At 41.3% G+C, this 27,748-nt stretch overlaps 2 protein-coding genes across 2 annotated transcripts in view; one reads left to right on the forward strand and one right to left on the reverse strand.

The window, feature by feature from the left end:
* LOC130166267 (serine/threonine-protein kinase 10-like) lies at positions 1–21,118 on the forward strand. The gene is made up of 18 exons (XM_056371755.1): positions 1–722; positions 2,273–2,437; positions 5,299–5,347; positions 5,546–5,695; positions 7,298–7,370; positions 7,536–7,730; positions 7,957–8,038; positions 9,635–9,766; positions 10,404–11,210; positions 11,354–11,484; positions 11,693–11,816; positions 13,351–13,530; positions 15,246–15,375; positions 16,711–16,835; positions 17,015–17,206; positions 17,361–17,486; positions 17,618–17,731; positions 18,899–21,118. Exons 1-18 carry the CDS (start codon positions 573–575, stop codon positions 19,043–19,045), a joined length of 3,072 nt encoding a protein of 1,023 aa, XP_056227730.1. The 5' UTR covers positions 1–572; the 3' UTR covers positions 19,046–21,118.
* LOC130166269 (collagen alpha-1(XVII) chain-like) overlaps positions 19,385–27,748 on the reverse strand; it is a 23,151-nt gene continuing 14,787 nt past the window's right edge. Inside the window, 21 exon segments of the mRNA XM_056371757.1 lie at positions 19,385–21,569; positions 22,021–22,074; positions 22,396–22,476; positions 22,567–22,716; positions 22,810–22,959; positions 23,230–23,376; positions 23,959–24,072; positions 24,075–24,124; positions 24,413–24,560; positions 24,662–24,808; positions 24,959–25,033; positions 25,131–25,250; positions 25,647–25,742; positions 25,880–25,993; positions 26,078–26,185; positions 26,595–26,621; positions 26,746–26,790; positions 27,057–27,107; positions 27,199–27,225; positions 27,319–27,378; positions 27,494–27,556. Coding sequence (XP_056227732.1) covers positions 21,520–21,569; positions 22,021–22,074; positions 22,396–22,476; positions 22,567–22,716; positions 22,810–22,959; positions 23,230–23,376; positions 23,959–24,072; positions 24,075–24,124; positions 24,413–24,560; positions 24,662–24,808; positions 24,959–25,033; positions 25,131–25,250; positions 25,647–25,742; positions 25,880–25,993; positions 26,078–26,185; positions 26,595–26,621; positions 26,746–26,790; positions 27,057–27,107; positions 27,199–27,225; positions 27,319–27,378; positions 27,494–27,556 — 1,877 coding nt within the window. The 3' untranslated portion in view covers positions 19,385–21,519.

A 27,748-nucleotide genomic window follows, 5' to 3' on the forward strand; every position in this document is an offset into this window, starting at 1 on the left:
ACAGCACCGGAAAGATGACTGTTTTTACCATTTCAGTGAATGTTAATATGCGGATCAACTGTACTCTTTTTTACCCTCAAGGAAACTGATGAACAATCCTGTGGAATACAACTATTTGGACGAACGCCACTCATCTTGTTTTTTTCTTTTGGTTGTGGAAAGAGCTCACAGGGTTGTCGGGCCAGTGGGTCGTCAGGAGTTAGAACAACGACTAGCTTCGCGTATTACTTTGCATTAAAATAAAGTCTTGTTTAGGCAGATTTCAGATGCTAGAACACGTCTAGGCTAACCTTTCATTATTATTTTAGGGTTTAACAATGACCCATGATGTGCGAAAGAGCTGTTCTCTGGACTGGCCAAAACAGTCAAAAGCTAAGCTAGGTTTTGATCCTAACTATTATCAAAGCCACATTCCGTGTTGACCAGACGGATATTTATAACTAGTTAATGGGACACATATGTTTCTCCTAACATTTATGCTACAGTAAAGTATTGAAAGAAACCGACACTACTTTGGCGTCTTAAAGTGAATTCCTTTGTGAACTTCTTAACTGAATGACCCAGGATTCAGTATGTCATTTTTTAATTTCCGTAAAATATTTAAATTGGGAGCTGAGAAGAAGAAGAAACAGTATGAACATGTGCGCAGAGATGAAAATCCAGAGGAAATATGGGACATAATTGGTGAATTGGGAGATGGAGCCTTTGGAAAAGTGTACAAGGTAGGTCTCCTTCAAAGCTGCTCTTTGTAGGGAGTAGTCATTCCTCTGTTTGTTATAATGTGGCAAACTTGTGTTTTGAGTCTTTTATATCCCAACAATTCCTCTTTCTGATACCTGACACAACGTGCTAGCAGTGTGACCTCAATCTTGTATTCCTTTGACCCACCCACCATCTTCAGACCAATGCACCAGCTCTGTGACATAGGTGGTGTCAAATATGACTGACCTCCTACTTCCCAGTTATCCAAGATATTTGTCTAACCCTTCTCCCTTTGTTTGCATGTGACAGGCTATCAAATGTCATCAGATCCACCCTTTGCTGGAAACTTGACTTCTTAACAAAGTGGTTCCTTTGGCAAACCAAGCTGGGATTTTACCAAAGTTAACATTTCCGTGGTCATATACATGCAGATATTCATCGTATCTGCCCACCAGCTCTTTTTAGATTCTCATACCTACAACAAGGAATTGTTTATGCAAACAAACCAACCAAATTATTCCCCATTTACATTTTCAGAAAGCTGCCCCAGTGTCAAAGCCAAACCCTGTGTCATCATTTTAATAGTGCCATTGTTTGGTCTGACCCTAATGCATAGCTGGAGCCAGGAGCTTCATTTGCATGAGTGACAGTAAATTTTATCACGCACGAGGGCTTTACCAAGTCCAACACCAGGAAGTCTGTGGCTGATAAAACCACTTTACATGTTCTTATTTTTTCCTTGTTGCCAAAGGCTGCTTTTGCTTTTGGATCCTCTGAAAAAGTCACATTACTTTGTATCATACTTAAATGAAGCGTAATCTTCTCACACAGATTGCCAGTTTCCCAGCATTCCCCTGCAAGGCTCACATGAACTAGACCGACAGTTTAAGAGGGGAGAAACACAGATCCTTCATCATCATCATTATATGAAAGCATTTCATGTTTGTGCTCCTGGCAGTGGTACTGGAAGGATGTCTGCAAATAGTAAATTGTAGTGTTATTATATTTACATGTCTGGGCTTTGAGCTATTCCAATTGTATTGAACCACTCCTCTGAAGCACCAATGGGAGAGTCGTCACACTCTATTGATTCACAGAGAAACATGAGCTCTCAGATTTAGTACAGAGGAGTAGATTGTATTTTTTTTTTAATGGCGTGTATGGCTGACCATGGCACACTGGCAGGTCACCAGGAAGTGGCTACATCCCATATCGCAGCAGCGACTTCATTGAGCACATCCTGCTCGCAGCGAAGCCCAAACAAACAGGAGAAATTTCCACTCTAACTAGACATGTCTCATGCTCTGCTGACTTACTGGGTCCTGCACCAGAGCAGAGTGCTATTTATTGTTTTAAGATCCTTTTAATGGCTGCGTCAGGTGTTTGTTGCAGGTCTGAGGTCAAGTCCAACATGAACAAAGTTTGGCGTCTATGAGTCTTGATGATTATGTGAAAGAACAAAAACAAATTTTCTGCACTAGATCAAAGTATGAGCCGAGCAAGATGTAGCAGGGTGGGTTAAATGACTCCTTTGGCCATACAGCAGTCTAATAACACTCTCATCCTACAGGCCCAGAACAAACAGACGGGCATCCTAGCTGCGGCCAAAGTTATTGACACAAAGACCGAGGAAGAGTTGGAGGACTACATGGTGGAGATTGAAATCCTGGCCTCCTGTGACCACCAAAACATTGTCAAACTCCTTGATGCTTTCTATTATGAGGGCAAACTCTGGGTGAGTAGTGGGAATAGCTCTCTGGAGTCACATTGTCAGTAGTGTTTCCTCTGTATTCCGAGCAGGGGGAAAAATATGGACCTAATAGAGCAGTTTGAGCTAGTAAAGCTTTCTAAATCACACATTAGATCAATCTTGATGTTATGATGGAGCATCCAGTAAATGTTTTTTGCAGTGCAACTTGTGCTGCCTAAAGCTCAGACAAAAACAAGAGCAAATGTGGTAGTAAATTTCCCCCCATGGTAAATATGCTCTATAAATTACAGAAGAATTACTTCCTGTTGTTCTGATAATGACAATATGGGCTCACCATGGGCGCCCATACATTTATCTATGCCTTTAGCTTGCATCACTGTGCTTTTAGTCTTTCACAGTATATGCAAGTTCCTCTCCTACTATTCTTATCAGAAACTGAAACCAAAGTTCACATGAGTAGCAGAAACAAGCAGCCGTTAGAGCTGTTAATTATTGTACCAGTTTATAAATATATATATAATAAATAATGATAAACAATAATATACGCTTTTGATATGAGCTCATTTTTAAATGCCTCTATTTCTCACCGTAGCCAGTACTAACTCCAAACAAAGCTGTGTGTATTTGGTAATCTTTAATCTTTGAAAACTATCAGAATTTTGTCTATTCATTGCAACACAAAGTCTGAATTTTATGTATATTTCACACCATTGGGGCATCAGTGATGGGCTCCTGTAAATACTAATTCGTTGTGTAGATACAGTACCTTAGTGTCTTTTACCTCAGCTCTGGAGCAAACCTGTGTCAGTAGATATGGATTATATCCAAGCCCTGAACACAAGGGAAGTCTTTATTAATAAATAAATAGTGTGTGGGGAAGTCACAGTGACTGAGGTAGATTACAGGTTGATCTAACCGGTAATTCAGGGGTTTTCTCTTTCTTGTCATATACACCATAGAATATTTAATCATGGCCATCTAAGCAAATAACACATTCAGCAGCAAAGGACATTCATTTCTACTTGGGGCCATAGCTTGAAATTTGTTTTTGAAATTCTTACTCCCAAAACCAGATGAAATATATAGACAAAAGGTATATTTAGAAATAGAGTATGGACTTGATCGAAAGTATCATGCCTTGACCCATTTTAGTAAGTACATAAGCATCTAAAGGCACAGTCAAGTCATTATAAACACTCATGGTTACCTGAGTATTTAATTTCAGTACATTTCATTGTGCACTCTACCCTTTTCCTCTCCATTGTCCTCTGAACAATGGTCACAGCCTGATTGAGGTTGTCTGCTGATTCTTATCTTGACCTGTGTGGCACCTGTTTGTGCAAAGATGAGAGAGTATCCAGGACATTTCCTCCAGGAGATGAAAGGCTTCATTCCACTTAATCCCTGGAGAGTCTGGGAGGTGGTTTACTTTATAATTGCATATTAAATTGGTGTCATCCACTGACCTTTGTTTCCCCGCTACACTTTCAGCTGCACAGCAACATTTCCTAGAGTCTGTTTTCATGCTTTGGTTGTTGTGATGTGTCTGGCATTCATTCTTTCAGGCCTTGAACTTAAAGGTGATATCATATTCTGTCTCACATCCTCCCTCTCGGTGACACATGAATGGATTAGAAAATATGCGGGTGCATACTTCTCCATGTATTTGTGTGTGTCAAATAAACAAGTGAGAGAGGAAGCCACAGCCCTGGCCCGTGGTTCCTCTCTGCCAGCTGCCACTCTGAGAAATCACTGTGGGGGCCATTGTACAGCAGCAGAGCCACTAAAACAACAGCACGCCTACAGAGAAACACTAGAATGGTGTGCGTTTTTGAATAGCCAAGACTGTTCTGAGACTTGAGGCATTGTATGTCCTGTAAGGGCTTTGTTGTTGGAAGGGGAGCAGTCTTGAAAAGCTCAACTCAATCATGGAATGCCATTGAACCTTGGTGAAAGTTTGGAGTTGATCTTTTTTAAGAAATAGGCTGTTTAGAAGACATGTCTTTTAACCTGCAGGTTGACCCTGTCGCAGAAACAAGGGTGTTAACCAACATATCAACCACAACGAGTTTCTCAATGGTAGCAAAATTGCAAAAGTGCATCTACTTCCTGTTTCTTAGGTTTGACATGTGGCTAAATCTTCCCCAAATCTCAGTGTGAAGCAGTGAGTTAGCATCATGCTATAAGACTAGCCTTGTGTTTAAGCTCAATGAAGACACTCTGCTCCAGATGCTTTGCCATACCTTCTGCCATAATCATACACCCTAGATACTCTAATCCTATTTACAGAATAAGGGCTAAGGTCTGGCAATGTAGTTAGCAAGCCAGCTAGCAGCTGTGTGAAACCCTTTCCACAAAATGGCCCCAACTGGGCCAATCCTCTTACAGCAACAGCCACACTGAAAGCTCCTAAATGTCTTTAAGGGCTCAGCTGAGTGTTTCATTCACACAGGCTCGGTGAAGGTTCATTCTCAAGTTACCTTAGTCAGGGCAGTAGTTAGGCACATGATGAAGAGGATGGGGAGGAGGATGATGATGATGATGATGATGATGATGATGATGATGATGATATGAGGCCCTTTGAGGTTTGTGTGTACACAGTGAATGTTCCAGTAAACTAATTACACTGAGGTTCCTCTCTGAACTTCAGAACCTTCCAGACCCGCACAAAAGAGTTTAGAGCTCACTAGGTTCAGCCAGTGTATTAGTGCTTCATGAATGGCCTGCCCTCACTTCCATTTGAAATGCATTTTGTAGCATAGCTCACTGCTAGTATCTAAATATTAACAACTATTTTATGTTATGTGCGCTTTTTTACATAAACAAATACCTGTTTAAAAAAAAAAACACATGACTGTGTGTCATTTTTTCCCTCTCATTGGCAGATCCTCATTGAGTTCTGTGCAGGAGGGGCTGTGGATGCTGTCATGCTCGGTGAGTCAGCATTTCCTCTTTGAGTATAGGTTGTAATCAAAAAGGAAACTGTTCAGGAAATAGCACTAAACAGCAAAGTAAATGGCCAATTTAAGACATCAAAAAAGTCCTTGTTACCACCTATGATTAGATTGCATTAGTGGATTCCTGGGTGAGGAGTGCTAAGCATGTGTCTGTGTGACCCTGGCCTCTCTGCAGAACTAGAGAGACCCCTGACAGAGCCTCAGATCAAGGTGGTGTGTAAGCAGACTCTGCAGGCCCTCGTCTACCTCCATGACAACAAAATCATCCACAGAGACCTGAAGGCCGGCAACATCCTCTTCACACTGGATGGTGATGTCAAGCTGGGTAAGGTCAAATTTAGATCCAGCTGTTAACACCAGGATGTACATGCTTCAACCTGTTTCCTATATTATCCAGAATCTGTATGACTCAGAGCTTCAATCCATACATGCTTCAATGAATATTGTTGTAGGATGAGAGGAGAAAACTGTAAGCTGTGTAATACACACAGAAATGTTGAGGACCAGGGTGAACTGGCTCGCTTCTCAAGTACATTTTTCTTGGTTCACTCATGTAATTTTTTTTTTTTTACTTTTTCAAAGGGAAAAATCATAAATTAGTTCACAGTCTAGCAATGTAGGCTATGTGCCTTTAGCCATAGTCTCCATGTATTTTCCTCATGTTTCCTCATGATTGAACTGCTGGAAATGGCATTTACAGCCCTTTTTCACACACACACAGGCTAAAAACATGTAGTTATCTGAACTGGTGAAAACTGTTCAGTGTGATATCATCAGATGATCAGATCAGAAAAACAACTCCACCTCTTTGAAGTTTGTTACGCTAATTTTTGAGCCTTTATAATGCAAGAAGCTTACAAGTTCACATGATCCTTCTCCTGCATGACACTATATGCATGTAGAACAGTCAGAATGTTGGGACTTTGTGTAAACTTGTGCTGCTCTTGTTCCTACTACAGAAGATTTCCAGAAGGATTTGACACAGACAATTGGCATGTTTACTGGATATTTAGAGGAGTCTAGACTGGAGTTAACAGGGAGAATCAGGTGCTGAGTCGTGAATGGATCCAACGCAGGTCCTACATGAACTGAGACGACTGCAGTCTGAAAGTGATATTAGACTCAAGAAAAGGTCATCCCTTTGAAACACTGATCCCACGTCCCCCTAATGCAACTCTTTGTTATCTTTCATCAGACACCTCCCTGCATCCTGCCAATAATTAAACCTCAAAGTCAAATTACTCACACCTCTCACAAAGCTTCTTCTAGAGTCAACAAAGATGTTATTCAGCTGTTTTCGCAGAATAGTGAATAGTTCTCTTTGACAAGTAAACTGAACTTCATGTGTGAAATAAGTGCAGTGCATCTTTAAAAGAAGAACTGTAAAAGAAATTCACTGTAACATATTCTGCATACGTCTATTGTTGCATGATTCTTGCAGACATTATGTCAATTAGTTACCGTTATGCACAACAGCAGTTGTTTGGTCTTGCTGCTCAGTGTGTGCACACACACACACATGTATCCTGCAGATGCAGTAATGTAGCTTACTGAGAGTAACGGTGTGAGTCATTGCTGCTGGATGGAACAGGCTCATTGCACACATATATAACTAACAACAAGCATTTTGTCCAGTGACATAGCGCACACAGAGTTGCCTGTGCAACTGCCTGCTAGGAAACCCGTGAGCCGTTACTCGCACACGAAGCAAACAAGGCATGATGTCATCATGCAAATGTAGAAAGGCTGTCATAACAGCATTTGGTTTCCTAGGCTGCGTTATTTTGTGTTCCTTTAGTGGACTGATGAGATTAGTATTTGTGCTGCAGTTTTTCACTTTGGACTTGTTTGGTTTGTGTGGTTACAGTTGGAAAATGAATGTGTGTGTTCTGCTGACTTGGTTTGCCTTGTATCACATGTCTTCCAGCTGACTTTGGTGTGTCTGCCAAAAACACCAAAACGCTGCAGAGGAGAGACTCCTTCATTGGAACGCCTTACTGGTGAGTGGAAATCAAATCAAAAATGATTTCATAGTCATTAAAAATCCCTTTTAGCCCAGTTTAGACAAAAAAAATCCACTATTACTCACTGTCAGTTTTTCTGTAATACAGAAACATCCATGAACTCTACATCTCATCTCAATGATTTCCATTCTTTCCTTCCAGGATGGCTCCCGAGGTGGTGATGTGCGAGACGTCCAAGGACCGTCCATATGACTACAAGGCCGATATCTGGTCTCTCGGGGTCACCTTGATTGAGCTGGCGCAGATTGAGCCGCCCAATCACGAGATGAACCCCATGAGAGTCCTGCTGAAAATAGCCAAGTCCGATCCTCCTACCTTGATGCAGCCGTCACGCTGGTGAGTCACAGCGCGAAGCTTTATTGTCCTGTCGGGGACAAGGATGAGCAAGCCTTTGGGTTACCCTTTTAAATGCCCATTCTACTTAGTTTTGCATCCTTCTACTGAGCACCTTAGATATTTGTCAGTTTTCAAGACACTTCAGCCATACAAAGCAATACATTTTAAATGTGCTGGACGAAACAGACCACAGACAAGTCTATTTTTTGCCACTTCCACCCTTTAGGTCTCCAGAGTTCAGTGATTTCCTAAAGCGGTGTCTGGACAAGAATGTGGACAACAGGTGGAACCCGACACAACTTCTACAGGTGCCTTTTTCTTCAACATTCACACATCGTTTTCACTCTCAAGTTCTGAACCCCTTTTTGACTGTCTTATCAGTTCCCACAGCCCTGTACCTAGCCATTTAAATCAAGTGATAATCCTCGTTCCCCATCCCATACCCATGTACCAGCTGCCAGTCAGAGCATAAGCACCAGAGTCCTAGACGACATCTGTTTACCTGCTTGGTAACCGCGTGTCCTGGCAAGACTGACACTCATCCCTTTGTGCTTGAGCTGACGTCAGCAGAGCAGGATTTTCTTTTTCCATAGGGTTTAAGGTGCTCGGCCAAGTCCGAGCCACTTACTTGCAGAGAGCCAGTAAGGACGCATCCACACACAGACTCAGGAAATACTGCACATCTCTGCAGCTGAAGGATTGTTCTGCGCAGAAGAAGACTCGATGGGCTTAAAAATACAAAATAGTGGCCTGCCACCGATGAAGGTTTTGATATCAAAGAAGCTGCATATTCTCAGGCCTGCCATAGAATACGTTCAGCAGATTTCTAAACCGAAGAAGGTGAGGCTGACAAGAGATATGTCGTGTTTGAAGTCTTATCCGGCTCTGCATTAAAGAAGTTTTCTGATCTATTTATTTATTTGTTTATTGTGAAGTGCTCTCAGACAGACAGGTGAAAATCCCCAAGAGAGACAGAGTAACTGAAGGATGCAAGAAAGAAAGTTTGCAATATTCAGCCTGTATTGTTTAATGCGTGTTTGTTGGATTCACTTTGTTATGTTTTAGGTCGTCAAAAAAGCAGCAGTGTTTTAACGCTGTGAGCAGTTTACATCCCAAAATCTATGGGGTTCATTTCCGACAGGTTGCAGAGCTTTTACTGCAGCAGGAAAAAAATGTTTACCACAGCATATGCCATGCACTTTGTGCTGACATTTAGATTGAATCTTGATTTATAACCATGTTATTTTCAGAACTGTCTAAATAGCGCATTCATTTCAATAATTCATCTTATGAAATAACACATCATTTAAAAATGAATTTAGAGTAAACACACTCCTCATTCCCCTTGACACCATTGGGGATGTTGACAGTTGTGTGCGGGATGTCATCTACCTGTGCCTGGTCCGTAAGCTCTTGCTCTTGGCCCTTTGGGGACAACAAATCAAACTATCGATTCACTTCAAAAGAGAAGATATTTCAGACCCTCTTGTGTCGCTACAGTCCCACATTTCTGATGAGGACAATTCAGAGGAGGAATCAGTGGGTGATCTCAACTTGCTCTTTCACCTTCTCTTTTTCGGTGTGGCCCAGCAGTTATGGGGAAAACTACAATGAGTTTTGCGGCTGACTTGACCGAAAACTTTAAACATGAAACATTCATAAAACACAAAAACAACAAAAGGCAAAAACTCTGCAGGGACTGATGCACTGATGGAGCTTCAGCACCAGAACGCTTTACATTTGTATATTTATGATTTGGTGCAGTATTTCACCTGCTTCTCGCGACAAATATTCACATATATGCAATTAATTTAGATGAATTCATCACAAAGCATGTCATTAATTTGATTCGTTTTTTTTTATTACTTGACAACCCTGGTTATTTTTCTTTGTCTTTCGCACAGCATTCATTTGTGACCAGTGTGACAGACAGCAAGCCACTTAGGGAGCTCATAGCTGAGGCGAAGGCTGAGGTCACCGAGGAGATTGAAGAGCACAAAGAGGAAGAGGAGGAGGAAGAAACAGAGACACATCTGGTGGGTGAACGTAACTAAAATCAACAAGCAAAAGGTTTTCTTTGGCACTGTTGAGAGAAACGTCTTGTCCTCCAGGAGAAAACACTGCGTTTGTTGTTTGTTAGTTTTTTCATTTTACCAGTCTATGATTAGCTGTGAGTCTGTCTAATACATTTACGTGGTTTTATATAAAGTAATTAGGGGCTTATTAGGGATTGTTTTCATGACTGATTAATCCTCCAATTATGTTATCATTATATTATCATTGTCTATAATATTTGGCCTATTACTTAGATACAAATTCACATATTCACATCACATCAGTCCAAACATATTTTATTTTCCACATAGAAAACAAAGTAAAGCAGCAAATCTGCAGCTTGATATTAGAAGTGATTTTAGATTCATTGTAAAGGAACCTGTGATTTTGTTTTTTATTGTTTGTGTTTGTTTGCTTTAAGATTTTTTTGGGGGTATACTTTTGCCTTTTCCAAGGGGTAGAAACTGGAAAGATGTGGAGAAGGATAGAGGGGTATAATATCCAGCAAAGTTCCTTTGCTGGAATTGAACAGTTTTCAGTCAGCCTACCAATTTTGTTTTCTGGCTTTTGAAAAAACCAACCTTACTAACTTCTCTGTTATTTCTACATCTGCTTCAGGGCCACAAACGCGCCCCATCTGATGTCAGCGTCGCCAGCTCAGAGGATGAAAAGATCCCCCTCTCTCCGTCCATCTTGGAATCTGTTCCTGAGAAGGTTGAGCCAATTCCCCCTGTGCCAACACCCACTGATGTCACTGTGGCCAACCATGTGGTGGACACTAGTTTTGTGGAGGAGCCTGCCACCCCTGCAGCAGAGGAGAGCCTAGAGGAGGCTCCAAACAATCCAACTGAGGATGGACAGCAAGAAGAGAAACCTGTTGAGGAAAAGCTTCCAGAGGCAGAAGCAGAAGCAGATGTTGCCTCACCAGAAGAAGAGACTGAACCAGAGGCACCTGTTAAGGAAATGCAGCAGCTCGAGATAGCTGTTGAGGATGAAAAGGAAGTTGACACAGCCGAGGTTCCCGCCAATCAGGAGGCCACCACAGAGAGCTCAGAGGTCATTGAGGCTCCTCAGGAGGAAAAGGTGGCTGTAGTGGAGGAATGTAACACACCAGCAGAGGAGGTGAAGGAGGAGGTGAAGGAGGAGGAGGAGGAGGAGGACCGGTACAAACATCTAAAGGTCACAGTGACACTACCGGAGCAAGTTAAGGTTGTCCCAAAAGAGGAGAATGGAGAGAAACCCACAGAAAAGGATAAAATAAATGCAGAAGATGAGAAGAAAGTTCCAGACAAAGCCAAGGATGACAAAGAGAGAGATTCAGACTCAGGGAGCGGCTCAGCTGCAGATAACAGCAGTGTAGACCTGAATCTGTCCATCTCAAGCTTTCTGTCCAAAACTAAAGAGCCTGGATCTGTTTCCATTCAGGTAACACACACACAGAACACAATCAAATGCCAGAATAGATTTTTCTTGAAGCTCTGTCAGATCCTGTCTTTAAAATACCAGAAGCTGTGTTATGACAGACCTGAGCTGCAGATATACAGTTTATGTAAATTTCTTTTTTCCAGGACACCAAACGTCAGAAGAAGACACTGAAAAAGACTCGCAAATTCATCGTGGATGGAGTGGAAGTCAGTGTGACTACGTCAAAGATCCTCACTGACAATGACACCAAGAATGAGGAGATGAGATTCCTGAGGTACTGAGGCATCAGTTTCATGCAAATACTAGGGAAATGAGTTGCCCCGGAAATATTAGTGTGTATATTAGTGAACTCGGCAAAGCTTCATTAAAGGTGATATCTGTTCCCCACAGTGACCTGCTCTCTGTTGAAAAAGAATTATTACCATAATTTTTCTTTTGTTTCTTCCTCCGCTCCCTTCTTGCCTCCTCCTTCACTTCTCCAGGCGCCAGGAGCTGAGGGAGCTGCGTCTCTTGCAGAAGGAGGAGCAGAGGGCCCAGCAGCAGCTCAGCAACAAGCTCCAGCAGCAAAAGGAACAGACCTACCGCCGCTTCGAGCAGGAGACTACAGTAAGTCAGTCGACCAGAACTGTTAGAGCTGAGGCAGCAACACTTTGGTTTAAACGACCACAACCAGTTCCTTTGATTTTCATTTTCTCAAGTTTCTCCCAGTTGGTCTCAACCTTGTTGATACACGACCATCATTTCAGTCTCTCAGCTCATTTATGGCCTCGACAATATAAATGTGTCAGAATCAGTTCCAGGACAATTCAGTGCTGCTGTTGCATCGGCTTCTGAAGTGTAAAGAAATGAACATCTGCTGACATGCTTTTCAGGACCCTAACTGACATAATAAAACCCTATTCTAACCTTCTTACCTTAAACAAAGTCTTAACCCTGAAACAGCCCTCGAAGAACTGATTGAGTCTGAAAAGACTGAGAAACTGAAAAAGAGTTTGGCAGTAATCCAGAACCCTCCATTAACACTCAATTATGATAATTTTTTGTGAATTGGTTCAGTGCTCTTCACTTTATCCTGAGGTCCACACAACTTAACATAGTTCCAGTACAGAGCATGAAACTACTGTTGCTAATTTTCAACTCAAGGAGATTGTGTAATGAGTAAATTTGGAGATACCACCACAGGGAAACTGTTGTGGATCATAAGGACATGGGAAAAAAACAGACTCATTCTGCTCATTCTGTGGTTGTTAAGTGAAGGTTTGCTTTGACGTTCTGCAAACAAAAACCCATCCAGATGTGGGGAAAAAGTGTAAAAGAGGATGACTCATCTGCGTGTTACTTTAGCGCCTTTGCGTAGAGATCCAGATTCTGTGCTTTGAAATCGTGAGGGCCAGATGTACTGGGAGTTTTGCACAGTTTTTTCGGTGCAGATGTGATGCATTTTCCCTCAGTGTTTGCAGCGGGCGCTTCGCTCCTCGTTGCATTTGCATTTAAGGGGGTTTGCTATTTGTTGGAGTGTGCATCTTAGAGGTTCAGTATGAGGCGTAGTCCAGGAGCTGACTGTGTAATGAGCTGAGTGAAAACACCATCACAAATTTGCATTAGTATACCTGGTGTGTGAATGAGCCTTGGACGCGGGCAGTTTGTGAATGACACACTTGTCATGTTACTGTGTGAAGGATAACTTGATTTAATCCAACTGTCATTACTATGGTGGTCAGGACTGTAGCAACCATACTGTTAATTTTTGGAATATTCCTATATGTAGTTTGCCATGTTCCTATTTTCTATCCATTGAATTACATTAAATATTCTGTAGTGTTTATGACAGAGCCTGTGCTCATCAGCAGGCCATGCAGTTCCTATTTAGCTTCTTTTGAATTGCTTCATATTCCACTGAAAAGTTACATAACAAAGGTTATTGTCAGATCTCTTTCAACAGTGACACACACTGTGCTAATGGCCTCTCAGTTTTGTATGAGTCCCCTTTGTATCTGCTGTTTTTAATATTGATTTTTTTTATTTTTCTGCCTTCTGAAAATGTCTCTTTGATTTAACACAGTGAAAGCACAAAGCACAGAATTGCTTCTTCTGTTAGAGCCGCTGGTTTGACATGACGTGACCCTCCGTGTACTTCCAGAGTAAGAAGCGTCAGTATGACCAGGAGGTGGAGAATCTGGAGCGGCAGCAGAAGCAGACGATCGAGAGGCTGGAGCAGGAGCACACCAACCGGCTCAGGGACGAGGCCAAACGCATCAAAGCCGAGCAGGACAAAGAGCTGGCCAAGTACCAGAACATGCTGAAAAACCGCAAGAAAGAGGTTAGCATGTGGACCACTTCATTCTGCTGCCTTTCATTTCCTTTCACGTTTTTTTTTTTTTTTTTACCTGCCTATCAGGTGGACTGGAGAGCTTATAAGGTTCCTATTTATAGCAGGTTGTCTTGATACTTAGACGTACACACGCGTCTCTGATCTCTCATAAGTGTTTACATAACCTCTGTTCAGCCATGCAGGAGCTAAATCAGTCTGCGCTGCCACTTCTCATTTATTTTTTCACATAGTTCTAATCTTACCACAACGTTTGTCTCATTTTATTTCTATCTTATTGCTCACTGCTGCCCTAACACAGGGCAAACAGGAAATGGGACTTTCTCCAAAGCATGTGAAAAATGCTATCATGAAACGTATTAAAGAGGATGTTATCCAAGCCCCACCACAGGAGGTAATGATAAGGGCTCGGTTTGCGGTGGATTTTGAACTTTGACCTCTTCCTCTGTCTGTCTTTTGTTGAAAACAGTGAGCCAACAGTCATTTATTGAGCTGTTTGATGCCGTTTTTATTGCAGACTTTTCCTCACTCTTCCAAACCTTCCTACCTGAGTTTGCAGTGCACACCACAGGTTCAGAATTTAATTGTGTGTGCAGTGTTTAGTGTAATGTGCAGCAGGGTACTGTACTGTGATCCACAGGGAGTGACCCATGTTATGATTCAGTCCTTTCAGTTGTCCTCGTGCACCCTGTGCAACGCTCCCATACAGGATGTAAGTGAAACCCCCCCTATGAGTTTTTTAATGCCTCCTCAAAATTTGGGATCTGGCCTCTTTCATGTGTTTCCTAAAGCATGAATCATTACTCTTAACATACATACACACACACACACACACACACACAAACACACACACACACACATACAAACAAACACTGTCTTTTCTATATCCACCAGGGTCAACACAAAGCTAAAGTAGTGCTATGCTATCAACAAATCTCTTTATGTGGTCATACTGAGATGAATGTTTACTGCTGACAATGAAATGCTGTATATTATAGATAATTATAGTATATCTTAGTAAAGAGGATGGTACACATTATAGTATTGTTCTCCAGTGGATCAGAAGAGTATTTGGAACTGGACGGTACCTAAAGTTAAGTACCTGGCACTAAAAAGGTTTTACAGGTTGGTTTTTTTTGTTAATTTTTTATAAATTTTACTTTTCACCTAAGAACATGCTAATTTTTAAATAATTAAGTTAATAATTAATAAGGTAGTTTGCAGACATTTAAAGACATGCAGCAAAAGAGAGCTTGAAAATGTTTATAGCGCAGCACTGAGTGCTTTATTAGAGTGTTAAATGTCAGGTTCCTCCCGGTTAGCCGAGCCAAGTAGGCCGGATTAATGTGACTGACAAGCAGGTGAAACAGTATTGCCAGCTGTAACTGTCTGGTTCATCAGCTCAGGCTGTGTTTAGCCTGAAGTAAACTTGGCAGGAAGCCTATAGGCCAGCAAACACACTAAATCACACACTGAGCTCGCCTCATAAAACCTTTTCTACTCAAGTTTTTTTTGCAGGAAAGGTGCTTCCTGTCAGTGTAAAAGGTGCTTCACTAATGAAGCCCAAGATTTGTCATTGATTGTTGTGGATGGATGTTCAGTGCCTGCCTCAGATTCTCTGTGTAGTCTAGATACTGAGGTTGTTACCTGGACCTGTGTAGTGTAGTCCTGAAAGGTATTTATAATCTGTATCATTCTGGGTCCAGGAACAAGAGTTTCTTCAGAAGCAGCAGCAGGATCTGGACAGCGCTCTAAAGAAGATAATCCAGCAACACAAACATGAGCTCGCCACCATCGAGAGAGACTGTCTCAACCACAAGCAGCAGCTTCTCAGAGGTAAAAAGAAAATCCCACCAGATGATTCATATCATGTGTGACTGAAGGTAGTTACTTTGTTTGTTGAACTTAAGATGGATTTATATCCTGTCTGAGCTGCATGTCCGACTGTTGGATAGTGTCCGATACCTCTTCCAGCTACAACTTTCTAACATTCAATAGGGACCATAAAGGCTTCGTCTTAGCCGCAGCGGCCCGGGTTCGAGTCCGAACCGTGGCCTTTTTGCTGCATGTCATCCCCCTCTCTTTCTCCCTGACTTTCCCGTCTCTCTCTCACTGTGGCTCTCAGAACAAAGATAGAAACACATTTTATTTCCATTGTGATGAGAAAGCACATTGTACAGATGAAAAGTAGCACAAATTGTGTAACAAATGATGAAAAAAAAAACTGAGGTAGAGAGAGAAGATCAAACCCAGTTTACTTTCTCACTTCACCAGCACAGTGAAATCGTAATGTGGGTGTGAATCATCGTTTTCAGAAAATGACAGAAATTGTCGCACACACAAAACCCAATTCCAAATGAACACTAATGTTGCTTCGGCATCATGTAGTTTTTTGTTAAGGAAGTCATTCAACAGTCTTAACATTTAAACAAAAATAGCTAGATATGTTTCACCTTTGATTCTGAGTGCATGATCATCGTTTCAGAAAAACAAAGGTCAGGATCAAACAGCATTTGCAAATATTTTTGTTGGTATTTCTTTAAACCGTGGTCTGGCCACTGGCAGGTTTTACCACATCACAATCATTCAGGTGCTGCCACTAAATAGTATTTTTATTTTTCCTTCACATCTGTCCAGTTAGTTTCGTTTCGTCTGTAGTAAGTCGTATCAACAGTAAACAAGCTCTCTTTGGAGGTAGAGGGAGACTCTCGGATCACATCCCTGCTAACGTCAACTGCAGCCCCTGCAGACATGACTGCAGTGAACAGCGGCCTGTTAGCAGTTAGTGCTGCCTGCGACTTAATCCCATGCATAATATGCCAGGAGCTGCACAAACAATACTTCTCGGAAATGCTCAGTGAAGCAAGTCATGGGAGGTTGTAACTGCTTTTAAAGAGCTTTCCCAGGGAAAAGAAATTGTGAGATAGTTCAAAGCTTGAAAGCTGAAACCTCAGTAGGAAAGCTGATGTTGGTTAATATAAGTATCTCAAGCACCCAGCCATTTGCTGCTAATGAGGTAACTTCAGCACTTCTGCACCATCATGTTCCTCTCAGACTGCAGACCATGTACTGAAGCTGCTCTCAAGACATTACTGTCCAATAAGCCTATGAATGGGTGGTCTGTGCAATCATTTAGCTTTGTGTTCTCTTCACTTGTGTGTTTGCGTACAGCACGGGAGGCTGCTATGTGGGAGCTGGAAGAGCGCCATCTGCAGGAGAAACACCAGTTGTTCAAACAGCAACTCAAAGACCAGTACTTCATGCAGAGACACCAGCTGCTCAAGAGACACGAGAAGGTAGAGACTGGATGGCAGCCTTGGTCTATTTCAGTTCTTTTACATTGGTTCTTCCAACTTCAGAAAAACTGGCCTCAAATAATATCTTATAAATTCCTTCAGCGTGAAAGTAAAGGTCGAAAAAGTTGCTCCGTTAACTCCCTCCATCTTGCATACCTGTTTGTGCGTGCCCTGTGCAGGAGATGGAACAGATGCAGCGCTACAACCAGCGTCTGATCGAGGAGATGAAGAACAAGCAGACGCAGGAGAGAGCCAGGCTGCCCAAGATCCAGCGCAGTGAGGCCAAGACCCGCATGGCCATGTTCAAGAAGAGCCTTCGCATCACTGGAGCTGCCATCACCCCCGAGCAGGAGAGGGAGAAGATCAAACAGGTGATGACCTGAGCGATATGGACAATGGCAGAAATGAAATTGAACCACTTTTCTTTTGTCCTATGGCGGTTGGAAATCTCAACAATACACAGTCATGTCACATTTCTTGAAGGAATAATAAGCTGTGAAGCCTAATAGTATTTGTGTTTTCCAGTTTGCAGCTCAGGAAGAGAAGAGACAGAAGAACGAGAGACTCCACCAGCACCAGAAACATGAAAACCAGATGAGAGATTTGCAGCTGCAGTGCGACACCAACATTCGAGAGCTTCAGCAGCTGCAGGTAAAGATATAAAAGAAACATAAACTTTAACTTTTATTGGAAAATTCATACATTTAAAATGTTATTTTTGGGCAATTATTATCCACTATGTACATGTTTTTTAATACTGTACCTCCCTGTGTGTGTCTCAGAATGAGAAGTGCCACCTGCTGATTGAACATGAGACCCAGAAACTGAAGGAGCTGGATGAGGAGCACAGCCTGGAGCTGAAGGAGTGGAGGGAGAAACTACGACCCAGGAAGAAGGTGAAGTATCATGTTCTGTTTTCACCTTTTTGAAAACACAGTCAACCCATTATCTTTATACTAAAGACTCTCAGACCAACACTATGGTCTATTTATGGTCATCTAACAAGCTGTATGCTAGCTGTGTGTGGAGCTATCAATCATATCACATGATCTTCATCAGCAGATGGAGTTTTCCAGTTGTCATGGAACTGATTGTATTTATTTATTTATTTGTTTTTGGTTGGACAGCAACAGCAGGGCCAGCCCTATAGACACGACTGTCCATGAGTGTGATCGAGTCACACCATTGGCCAGCTGAATGTCATGTGACTGGGTCATGAAGTTACACTGTTGGCAGTGTTAAGTTTCCTCATTGCTGTTGCTCTTTCAAAATGATTTATCACAAACAGTTTCTATTAACAGGACGTTTAGCTAATAACGCCTCCATCCATCCATCTATTTTATATCACTTATCCGGAGTTGGATAACGGTGGCAGCAGATTAAGCAAGGTAGTCCAGACGCCCCTCTCCCCAGCAATGCTTTCCAGTTATTCCTGGGGGACTCTGAGTTTGACCTCAAATTTTTTGACTTGAGTTTGATATCAAATGACTCCTTTTGGTGAGGAGGAGCAGCAGCTCTACTCCCAGCTCCCTCCGGATGTCTGAGCTCCTCACCCCATCTATAAGGGTGAGCCCAGCCACCCTTCCGAACCAGCCAAAGCTCATGACCAGACGAGGGTCGGAACTGGGATCAACTGTTAAAATCAAAAGCTTTGCCTTCCAGCAAGTACGGTCGAGTGCAGTGCCCGCCGACTCAGCACCAGTCAACCGGTCAATTTCACCCTCCATTTTGCCGTCACTCATGAACAAGCTCGAAATACTTAAACTCCTCCACTTGAGGCAACAACTCGTTCTCAACCCGAGGAGAAAAATCCATTCTTTTCAGGCAGAGAACCATGACCTGCTTTTCTATGAATACACCACTCTTATAACCCTTTATCAGTTTTTATTTACTCACAGTAGACAGTTTAAAAAACTTTAACCTCTCTTCTGTCTGTGGACCACATGAGACACATGTTGATGCAAGACTGGCTATAACACTGGCTCAAATCCATTTACCTGGTTCAACAAATAGAAGGGTAAATTAGCATGTAAAACTTGAATGTTTTTCTGTGTGTCGTGCAGGCGCTGGAGGAAGAGTTTGCCAGGAAGCTGCAGGAACAGGAAGTGTTCTTTAAGATGAGCGGCGAGTCAGAGTGCCTTAACCCCTCCAACCAGAGCCGCATCTCTAAGTTCTACCCGATCCCCAGCGTCCACTCCACTGGCTTCTAGGAGGAATCTACGCACATATGCAGTATACACACAGTGGACATGGACATAAGCACACACACACACACACTCATGAAGAGAGTAAAGACTGAACCTGTGCTGCCTTGCCCTCATTCTCTGACAGCTGTCAGGGTGTAGGGATCTAAGTTGTTTTTCTGTCTCTGGAATTAGTTCCTCGATGGTCTGCAGACTCTAATTTTGCTCATTTTGTCATATTTTCACACTATTACCGTCATTTTGAAGGAGAACTATGAAGGAGAATTTCAGATTTAGTGCTTCAGTCATCACCTCAAAACTACTAAAGTGAAGTAGCTCTCTGTCCAACCTTCTTTTGTGATTGAATTGTGTTTTTTTTTTTTTTTTATGAAGACTCCAGTGCCTGTAGAGTCAGATGTTTTTGGCTTTTAAAATCAAGCAATGTATGATTATTATTTGCTGCTCAATTTAGCTCTAATTTAGACGTTTGCACTAAGGAAAGGATTTTTATACCACTTAATTTGGTTAAATATTGAATAGCAACCTTATCATTTATAATTGATCATCAAAAAGAATGTATTTCTGACAACGAAGGAGCACACATCACTCTTAACGAAGGAATGATGATACAGTATATTTTTATTAGGTCATTCATGTGTGTGTGTGTTAGAGAGGTAAAGACATCCAGGCAGTCGTTCGTCTTTACACGTCGTCTTTGTGATACATTAGGGGTTAAAATAACCGGTCTTATGCATTATTTCAATGCAAGGTGTGGGAATGTTTTCCAGCAGAAATGATTCCTTCTTTCAGGGTTTTTCTTCAGAATGCCTTCCTGTTTCAAGCACTTAAGACTTGGGACTACTGTTTAGCAACACACAGTACATGGTGTAAACCATAAGTTACTTTGCTGCATATGATAGAGGAAGTGTGGAGATGGTGTTTACATACAGAGACAAAGAATCACTGTTAATTGGACACTAAGGAAATCACAGTGGTGGCGGTTGAAAAACCATTAATGTAACTGTTTGTTGGTCTTTTTTTCTTTTTCTTTTTTTTTTAGGTGACACCACTTTTATTGTTGTCCAGCAAAAGTTGTGTATCTATAGGAGCAAGTTCTTCAGGGATGAATAAAGATTTTCATTGATGTCCATCAGTTCTGTAAAATTTATAGCATTTTTAAGAGTTTCCAAGGCCATGTGCCATGAAACTGACTCAGCAAATTCTCACTATGAACAACTTTCAGTTCAGCGAAGCAGAAAAAAAATAATCTAACTTGCAGTTATAGTTGATGAGGTGTCCTTTGTATTTGCTCTGGTTTTCTGCTTGGTTTGCTACCAGGTGTATTATGGGTAGGCCTGCATGGCTTTTGTTTCTTCTTTTTATTGAATGATATTACCTTTTTCATTGATATGCTAGCTAATAGCCTTAATACTTAAAAAATGGATGTACTGTATACCTGTCGTGACCACCTTTAAAGATTTTGGTCAAACTCTTGGTTTCATGAAGCATTTTAACGATTTCAGAATGATTTCATTCAACTGTATTCAAACAAACGAAAACAGAACATGAGCTTTGAGCAAAGTTTTTTTTTTTATTTAGGCTTAAGGATTGTGAATGATGTTAAAGCAGTCGATGCAAAAATGGACCTGACTGGTTTAGGCCATCTTGACCTCTGATTGGTTCATTTTATCATCTCATTCTCTTTATGATTGGCTTTAAAGTTATCAAATGTATTTAATAACAGCTGTTATGTACAAAAATACTGAAGGAGTGCTGTGCACCATTTGCAAAACATTCTCAATAGCTATTTATATGAAAAACCACACTGCAGCGCCTGTGCTATAGCTAACCTTCTCTACTTACCCACTGGAAGTTTGCAGCGTACAAAAATAGGCAAATCAGTCCTGTCAATTCTTGTTCCGTTTGGCAGATAGAAAGTCTAAACTGATTAAATTCTGAATGTCTGAAAAAACAAAACCATGATCCATATCAAAATCAAATGAAAATTAGGCAATTTTTTAAAATAGATTTATAGTTTTTAGAATTCCTGTGTACTGTAGATTTTCATTTTGCTGTAAATAAACTGTTTCCTCTCTGCTACAGTTGTGTTTAGTCCTTGATTTGATCCCGACCAGTTATCTTGGTGATGATGAAAAGCTATTAAAAAAATCTTTATTCAATGGGAAAGTGGTCTCAGACATATGGACCCCATACATATACATATATATATTTGTTACATAGCATGGTCTGGCTAGAAAAGGCCCAATGTGATGAAAAGGTAAGAAAAAGTACACAATAAAATATGTCACCATACTGGTCCCTCATGTGTCAGACAAGCTAATTCAATACATAATCCCTGATTTCACAAATACAACTCTGCACAGTAAATGTTTATCAGTATAAAAGTACAATCATATCCCTTTAGTAAAACGGGTAAATTGGTGAACAGCATCCAGCGTGTGCATCAGCAACACAACTCTTTGAGTTCAGTGACCTGGTTCTCAGACACCAACATTCCTCTTCCTTCTTTTAGTCATTACTGTGAATTCTCCTGTAAAAAAAAACACAAAGGGTTTGATTTAAAGGTTGCTTTACACAAACTGCTTCCAGTTGATGAGCACCTGCTTGTTCTAGCACATTAAATCAAACATTCAAAATTATTGGCATTATTGGGGCCCTCTCTTTCAATAAATGGTTTATTTTGATAGTCCATTTACAGAGTAGTTGTAACATTTCAAAAGGTTATCAGTTAAGATTCAAAGATTCAACTTTCATTAACTATTCCTCACCCCCACCCCCCCAACCTAAATTTTCTCCATCACTTATATCCTTTTATCTAAAATTATCACTCAATATTTTTCTATTGGTTCCTGTGCTCTGACAGCAGATGAGATAAATAAAGCTTTGAAGATCTGAAAAATCGGTGACAAATGAACAATCAAATTGCGCTAATTCATCTAAGACCACTGCCCAGGACTGAATGTGAAATAACAATAACTGACCTCTGTCACCCTTTTGTCCTCGGCGTCCCTCAGGCCCAGGAAGGCCTCGTTCACCTGTGTCCGGACAGAGTCATTATAAAGTGTCACTACAGACTAATGGTACTAGGAAAAGCCATGAAAGACACAAAAATTATTTATAACAGTTCTTCATATGGAACTTCTTCTTTTTTAGCTGTTTCAACTGCCATGGTCTGATTTAACTGGGAAAACTAATAGCACTCTGGAAGAATAGAAAAAGGTTCCTGTGTGTAATAAAAAACGTGTAATTACCATTAAATGTCAAGTACTGTAAGCAGTATGAAAACAATTATTTACAGTACAATCCGTAAAATCTTTCATTCCAAAGTCCTTTTCTTAAAGTATTTTAAGATGCACCTTTCTCTCCTTTTAGACCAGGGAATCCCATGTCCCCTTTCTGTCCTGGTCTCCCAGGTGGTCCGACAATGGTTCCATGTGCTGTGGAGGACAAATGTTTTCATTCTCACATTTTAGCTTCTTCATTGTTTTTTCATTGTAATGATTTTTAATTGTTAAATGCTACTTTACTTTTGATGTATTCCACCAAATCAGTAACATTTGTTTGGGAACCAAACAACCGGCTGTATCCCGGTGGACCTGGAGGGCCAGGTGGTCCGGGTGGTCCTTGGGTGACGCGTTCATTGCGAGTCCGCTCGATGTCACGAAGCAGACCTTGCACTAGAAAATAAGAGGTAAGGTTAACAAATATCCCAACCTGTCTGTTTTACTGTAGATTTTGATTAGTGATTTATATCATCATAGTACACTCACATCTGACATATTCCAGCTGTTCTGTGGCATTTCCATGTGAACCAAACCATCGACTGTATCCTGAGGGACCTGGGGGGCCGGGCGGTCCTGGAGGTCCCTGGAAGACGCGACTGTTGTACTCTCTCACAATGTCATGCAGCACACCACGAGCTACAAACGTAAGAAAACAGGATGATACATGTGAAGCTTTGCTGCCACTGGTTACATTCAATACCAAGAATATAATAAATTGTCAGACTGGAAGAGAGCTATACTGTAACATGAGCAAAGACTGGTAGTTGTAGAGTAAGTAAAAGTCAGGACTGTCCTCACTAAGCTTTAAAGACAACCAGATTCTTACATCTGACACTGCACTATCTGCACTCCACCAGTTGTTGGTCACGGACGCAGTCAGTCATCATAAAGCTGACATCGACTTACATTTGAGATAGTCCACCACATCCACGACGTTTTCACGAGTACTAATCCACTGGCTTTGTCCAGGCATTCCTGGAAGTCCAGGAGGTCCTGGGGGTCCTTGAACAACACGTTCACTGTCTCTCAAAACATCCCGGAGCAGACCATGGGCTGCATATGGAGGACAGTAGAGTCCAATATTATATAATGCAAATGAAGGTAAACTTGCAGTTCACGTTAGTGAAATACTTTCTACTGTGTCTTATATCTGTCAGACCAGATCATCTAGATGGATAATCTTATCTTCAGTGTCCTTAGAGTCTGCTCAAAACCTGGTAAAACTGCATTTTCTTATTATGAACCCAGGACTTGGATTGTCTGGGAATGCTACCTTCATATCAGACATTCAAGCATCAGATAAAAAAAAACATGTTTCATGAGGAGCATAATTGTTTTAAATAGCTAAGTTACATCTCTCTCCAGTTTTGTTGTTTGCAATGTGATTGCTGTAAAATAATGATGTATGTTCTCATATGACACCTATCTTATGCTGCCATTTTGGTAAAGTCTTGTAAAATAGATAATATGTCTCAGGAGGCTTCCTGGTTAAATGAAGGTTAAATAAAAAGACATGAATAGAGCACAAACCAAAATAAAATGCAACACATAGAACATATCAAGTATTGACAGATTCAAACTCCAGTCCATGAATTTTGTCATTTGTAACGTGGTTCTCGACTAACTGCCACTTACATTTGATGTAATCAGTTACTTTGACAGCCATGCTGGAGTAGTCACTAGTATCCACGTTCCAGTCTCTGGCGCCAGGCACACCTGGTTCTCCCTTGTGTCCTGGGGGTCCAGGGGACCTGGCAGACCAGGAAGTCCAAACATAGCTCCTCTCACACCATCACCTGGAGACAATACAACATAATATGACGTCACTCTGTGTAGTGCTGTGTAGTGCTTTTTGTGTAGAAAATACTTCAGAGCCAGAGTCTAAACCAATTCTGTGTCGTTATGATGTGGGAATCCCAAAATATTTAGATAGGTAAAATCATGGGACTGATTCTACAAATATTTCAGATACACCATGTGTAATAAGTCAATGTTATGTGAAAACTGAGTCTGGTACAGACCAAACCACACCTAAAGTAGCGTTATAAAAGCCAAAGCTTCCCACGATGAGATGGCGTATTTTTAAAGATTAAACTCACTCCTGACATATTCTTGCTCTGCCTTGAGCAACTCTCTGTTGGCATGCTCAGCATAGGAAACAATTCCACGGATTGGACCGGGAGGGCCTGTAGGTCCAGGGGGACCAGGGGGGCCTGGAGGGCCTCTGAAGGCGACACCTTTGGGGAAGCAATGGAACAGATGGGTGAGGATGGGTGTGTATGTATTTTTAATTAATTCTTCATAAACTAATAAAGTCAAAGTTTTCAGTCAAACTCACTTTGCAGGTAGTCACGGATGTCTGCGCTGATGTAGTTTCCAAGTCCCGGTGGGCCAGGTGGTCCTGCTGGTCCAGGTGCTCCTTGTGCACCAGGGACACCTGGAGGACCAGGAGGCCCGTGAGGGCCCACAAGTGCTTGATACCCAGCTAGCCAAACAATGAAATTGAAAATATGTTAGTTTGAGAATGCTACTAGATCTAATTATTTTAGAACAGATACTCTACATTAGCATGAATACTATGAGCTCAAAAACCTAATTTTACTGGGGGGTTAACTGCTGTAGTTATGTCTCTTACTTGATAACACATTTCCAGGAAGGCCAGGAGATCCGGGAGGTCCAGGAGGTCCAGGGACACCTACCATCCCCCTCTCTGGTGACAGACAAGACCCACAGTCAGTGACATTCATGTTCTCCCGCCAGAATACCATTTTAATAGGTAACGTCATAGGTGCTTCTGTAACTCCAACCATTCATGAAACTGAGGATCCGTTCAGCAACCTCCTGGGTTTCAAATTTGCCAAGGCTCAGAGCTCCAGGAGGTCCTTCTGGACCAGGAGGAACAGCAACGTATCTCCTCACATCCTCTCCTGGACAGAGATAATTGACAATCTCATTATTTGCTCCTAAGAGCTGGATATCAAAAAACAAACTTGAAGATTTTGAGGAAATCAGGTAAATTATCTCATTTTAAATGGCTGCCAAATATGTCCAATGCCCATCATACAGTATAAGCCACTATATGGTATATAACTAATGTCTACTAATTGACCATCTGTTCAAATTTTCTTTTACAAGTTGACTTGATGTTCCTAACTCGCGTAATTAGCTGCTTCAAATTTTTACAATTCATATACAAAGACTGTTGGCAACAATGCGTACTTTGCACAAACGATGAATAAATTATTCACTCATGTGAATTATATGTAAATGTTTTGCGCCATTTATATATTGAACTTCTGCCACTGATCACAAATGAAACTTACGCTGTAATAGGTTGATGATGTCACTGACAGAGATGGAACCAGGTGGACCCGGAGGACCAGGAGGGCCAGGAACCCCATCATATCCTCTACCTGAAGCTGAATAATAGGTGAAAGTTACAAAGAGGTTGTCATTACTGTTATAAAACTGTTGATTTTTACATACAGACATCCTGTGTAAAATTAGAAAAAAATTTAAAATTATAAAATTATTATTAGAATGTAATTGGTCATACTCTGGAGGTAGGCAATGACTCTGTTGGCCACATCATCCACCAGCCCGTCTCCTGAAGTCCCTGGGGCTCCTGGAGGCCCAGGAGGCCCAGCCAGATATCCACTGATGGCACCACCTGCTTGTCAAGAAAATACGGTCTCAAACAGGTCACTTGACTTAAGTCTTTGTTTCGTCCATATGTATTATTAGTACAGCTTACTCTGAAGGTACTCTGCAATGTACTGGCCCAAATCTAGTGATCCAGCCAAACTTCCATCTCTTCCAGGTGGTCCAGGTGGGCCTGGAGGGCCAGTAGTGAATGAGCTACCTGGTATCATAAAACAAATTCCCATGTAGGAAAGACTGGACAACACTCGAAAAAGATTTTTTTTTTTTTTACGATTGAATGACTAGTATTGACTTGTATTGACCTGTATTATTACTGATATATTATTAGCTATTACAATTTGACCAAGCAGTCCTTGCTAAGAGGTGAAACCAATGAAGAAGTGCTTTAAGCTGCAGTTCTTATAATAGCCACTAGGTGCTGTGCTCTTCTGGAGAACAAACTATTATATTATTATATAATTATAATTATTATGTCACTATATTTGTCAGTTATAGTGGCTAACTCACAACACACTAGGCCTGCTAAAAGCACAGGATTCGTGAAGATCATTATTAAGACACTATCTTGATAATTGATTTGATGTGATATTGTATTCAGGCCGTCTTACCACTGGCCCCGAGGACTCCGGCATCACCTACAAGGAATATTTAAATAGTATGATACTCAAAGGAGCAGGGGAAAGACAAACAAAATGAATACAATTTTTTGTATATAACCATTCACTGTGGCTAAATATAACATGAAAAAAATATTTTTACCTTTAGGTCCCTGAGGCCCCCTTGGTCCAGGCTGACCTGGGAAACCTGACATAAAAACATTTATTCAGCACTTATGCTTGAAGGTTCATTATTGACAACGGAAAATTGAAGACCAATGAAGACCACAAGATGTGGCTGAAAGAAAAGTTTTAGTAAGTAACTTTTTGTTCTTTCCCTCACAGTTATTTTCTACATGAGCTCTACATGAACTCATACAAATAGTAATTGGCATACGACTGGAGTACCTTTGTGGATGCTCTTCTTCATAAAATAATGTTAAAGTTCATCTAATCTAAAAGATGTTGACATACCAACACCTGGTTCCCCTGGACTTCCTGGAAGACCTGGTTGGCCTGGTTCACCTGAAACAATCATCATTATTCTAAGTCATAGATTATATCTATTTTTAAAAAAATATCTGTTCTTTCAAATTGTGGTTTGCAATTTTCTCACCTTGGTACCCTTGTGGTCCTCGGTCACCTAAGAAGAAAGAATGATAAGATGAAATTAAATTTGTAAATTTTGGAACAGTCAGACAGATGTTTTCAGAAGCACTGAATTTATTGAACCTACCTGCTGAACCCCGTGAGCCTGGGGGTCCTGGAGGTCCTGGTGGTCCAGCAAAGAAGGTCTCTTTAGAGTAAAAGAATGAAAATGTATCAAAATGCCTGGCAAAGACAGTAGAGGCTGAATATGACATACAGTATGTCCAGTTGTCAACCTACGTTACATCTGTTCTTTCACCAACCTGATGTAGGCACAAAGCTGCCAGGTTCTCCTTTCTCTCCTCGGGGTCCAGTTGAACCAACACCTGTGAGGATAGCAACACAGATACAGGTAGCCACATAGTGACTCTCCAAATCCAACAGCAGCTTCTCATGGCCGGTTAGCTGACTTTGTCCATGCTCTGAGTGGTGATCAGTCAGTCTCCCACATCACACACTATTTGGCTACAAGGCAATGCCTCCTACTCTCATTGCTGTTGCTCCTTCACTCCTCTGTT

Source organism: Seriola aureovittata, chromosome 3 (assembly GCF_021018895.1).
Source record: "Seriola aureovittata isolate HTS-2021-v1 ecotype China chromosome 3, ASM2101889v1, whole genome shotgun sequence".
Lineage (NCBI taxonomy): Eukaryota > Metazoa > Chordata > Actinopteri > Carangiformes > Carangidae > Seriola > Seriola aureovittata.

Excerpts from the sequence above, each read along its gene's own strand:
- LOC130166267 (XM_056371755.1), top strand. The coding sequence starts at position 573 with ATGTCATTTTTTAATTTCCGTAAAATATTTAAATTGGGAGCTGAGAAG. Across the intron at positions 9,767-10,403 it reads AAGAAACAGAGACACATCTG|GGCCACAAACGCGCCCCATC; the intron begins GTGGGTGAACGT and ends CATCTGCTTCAG. Across the intron at positions 17,487-17,617 it reads GAGAGCTTCAGCAGCTGCAG|AATGAGAAGTGCCACCTGCT; the intron begins GTAAAGATATAA and ends TGTGTGTCTCAG.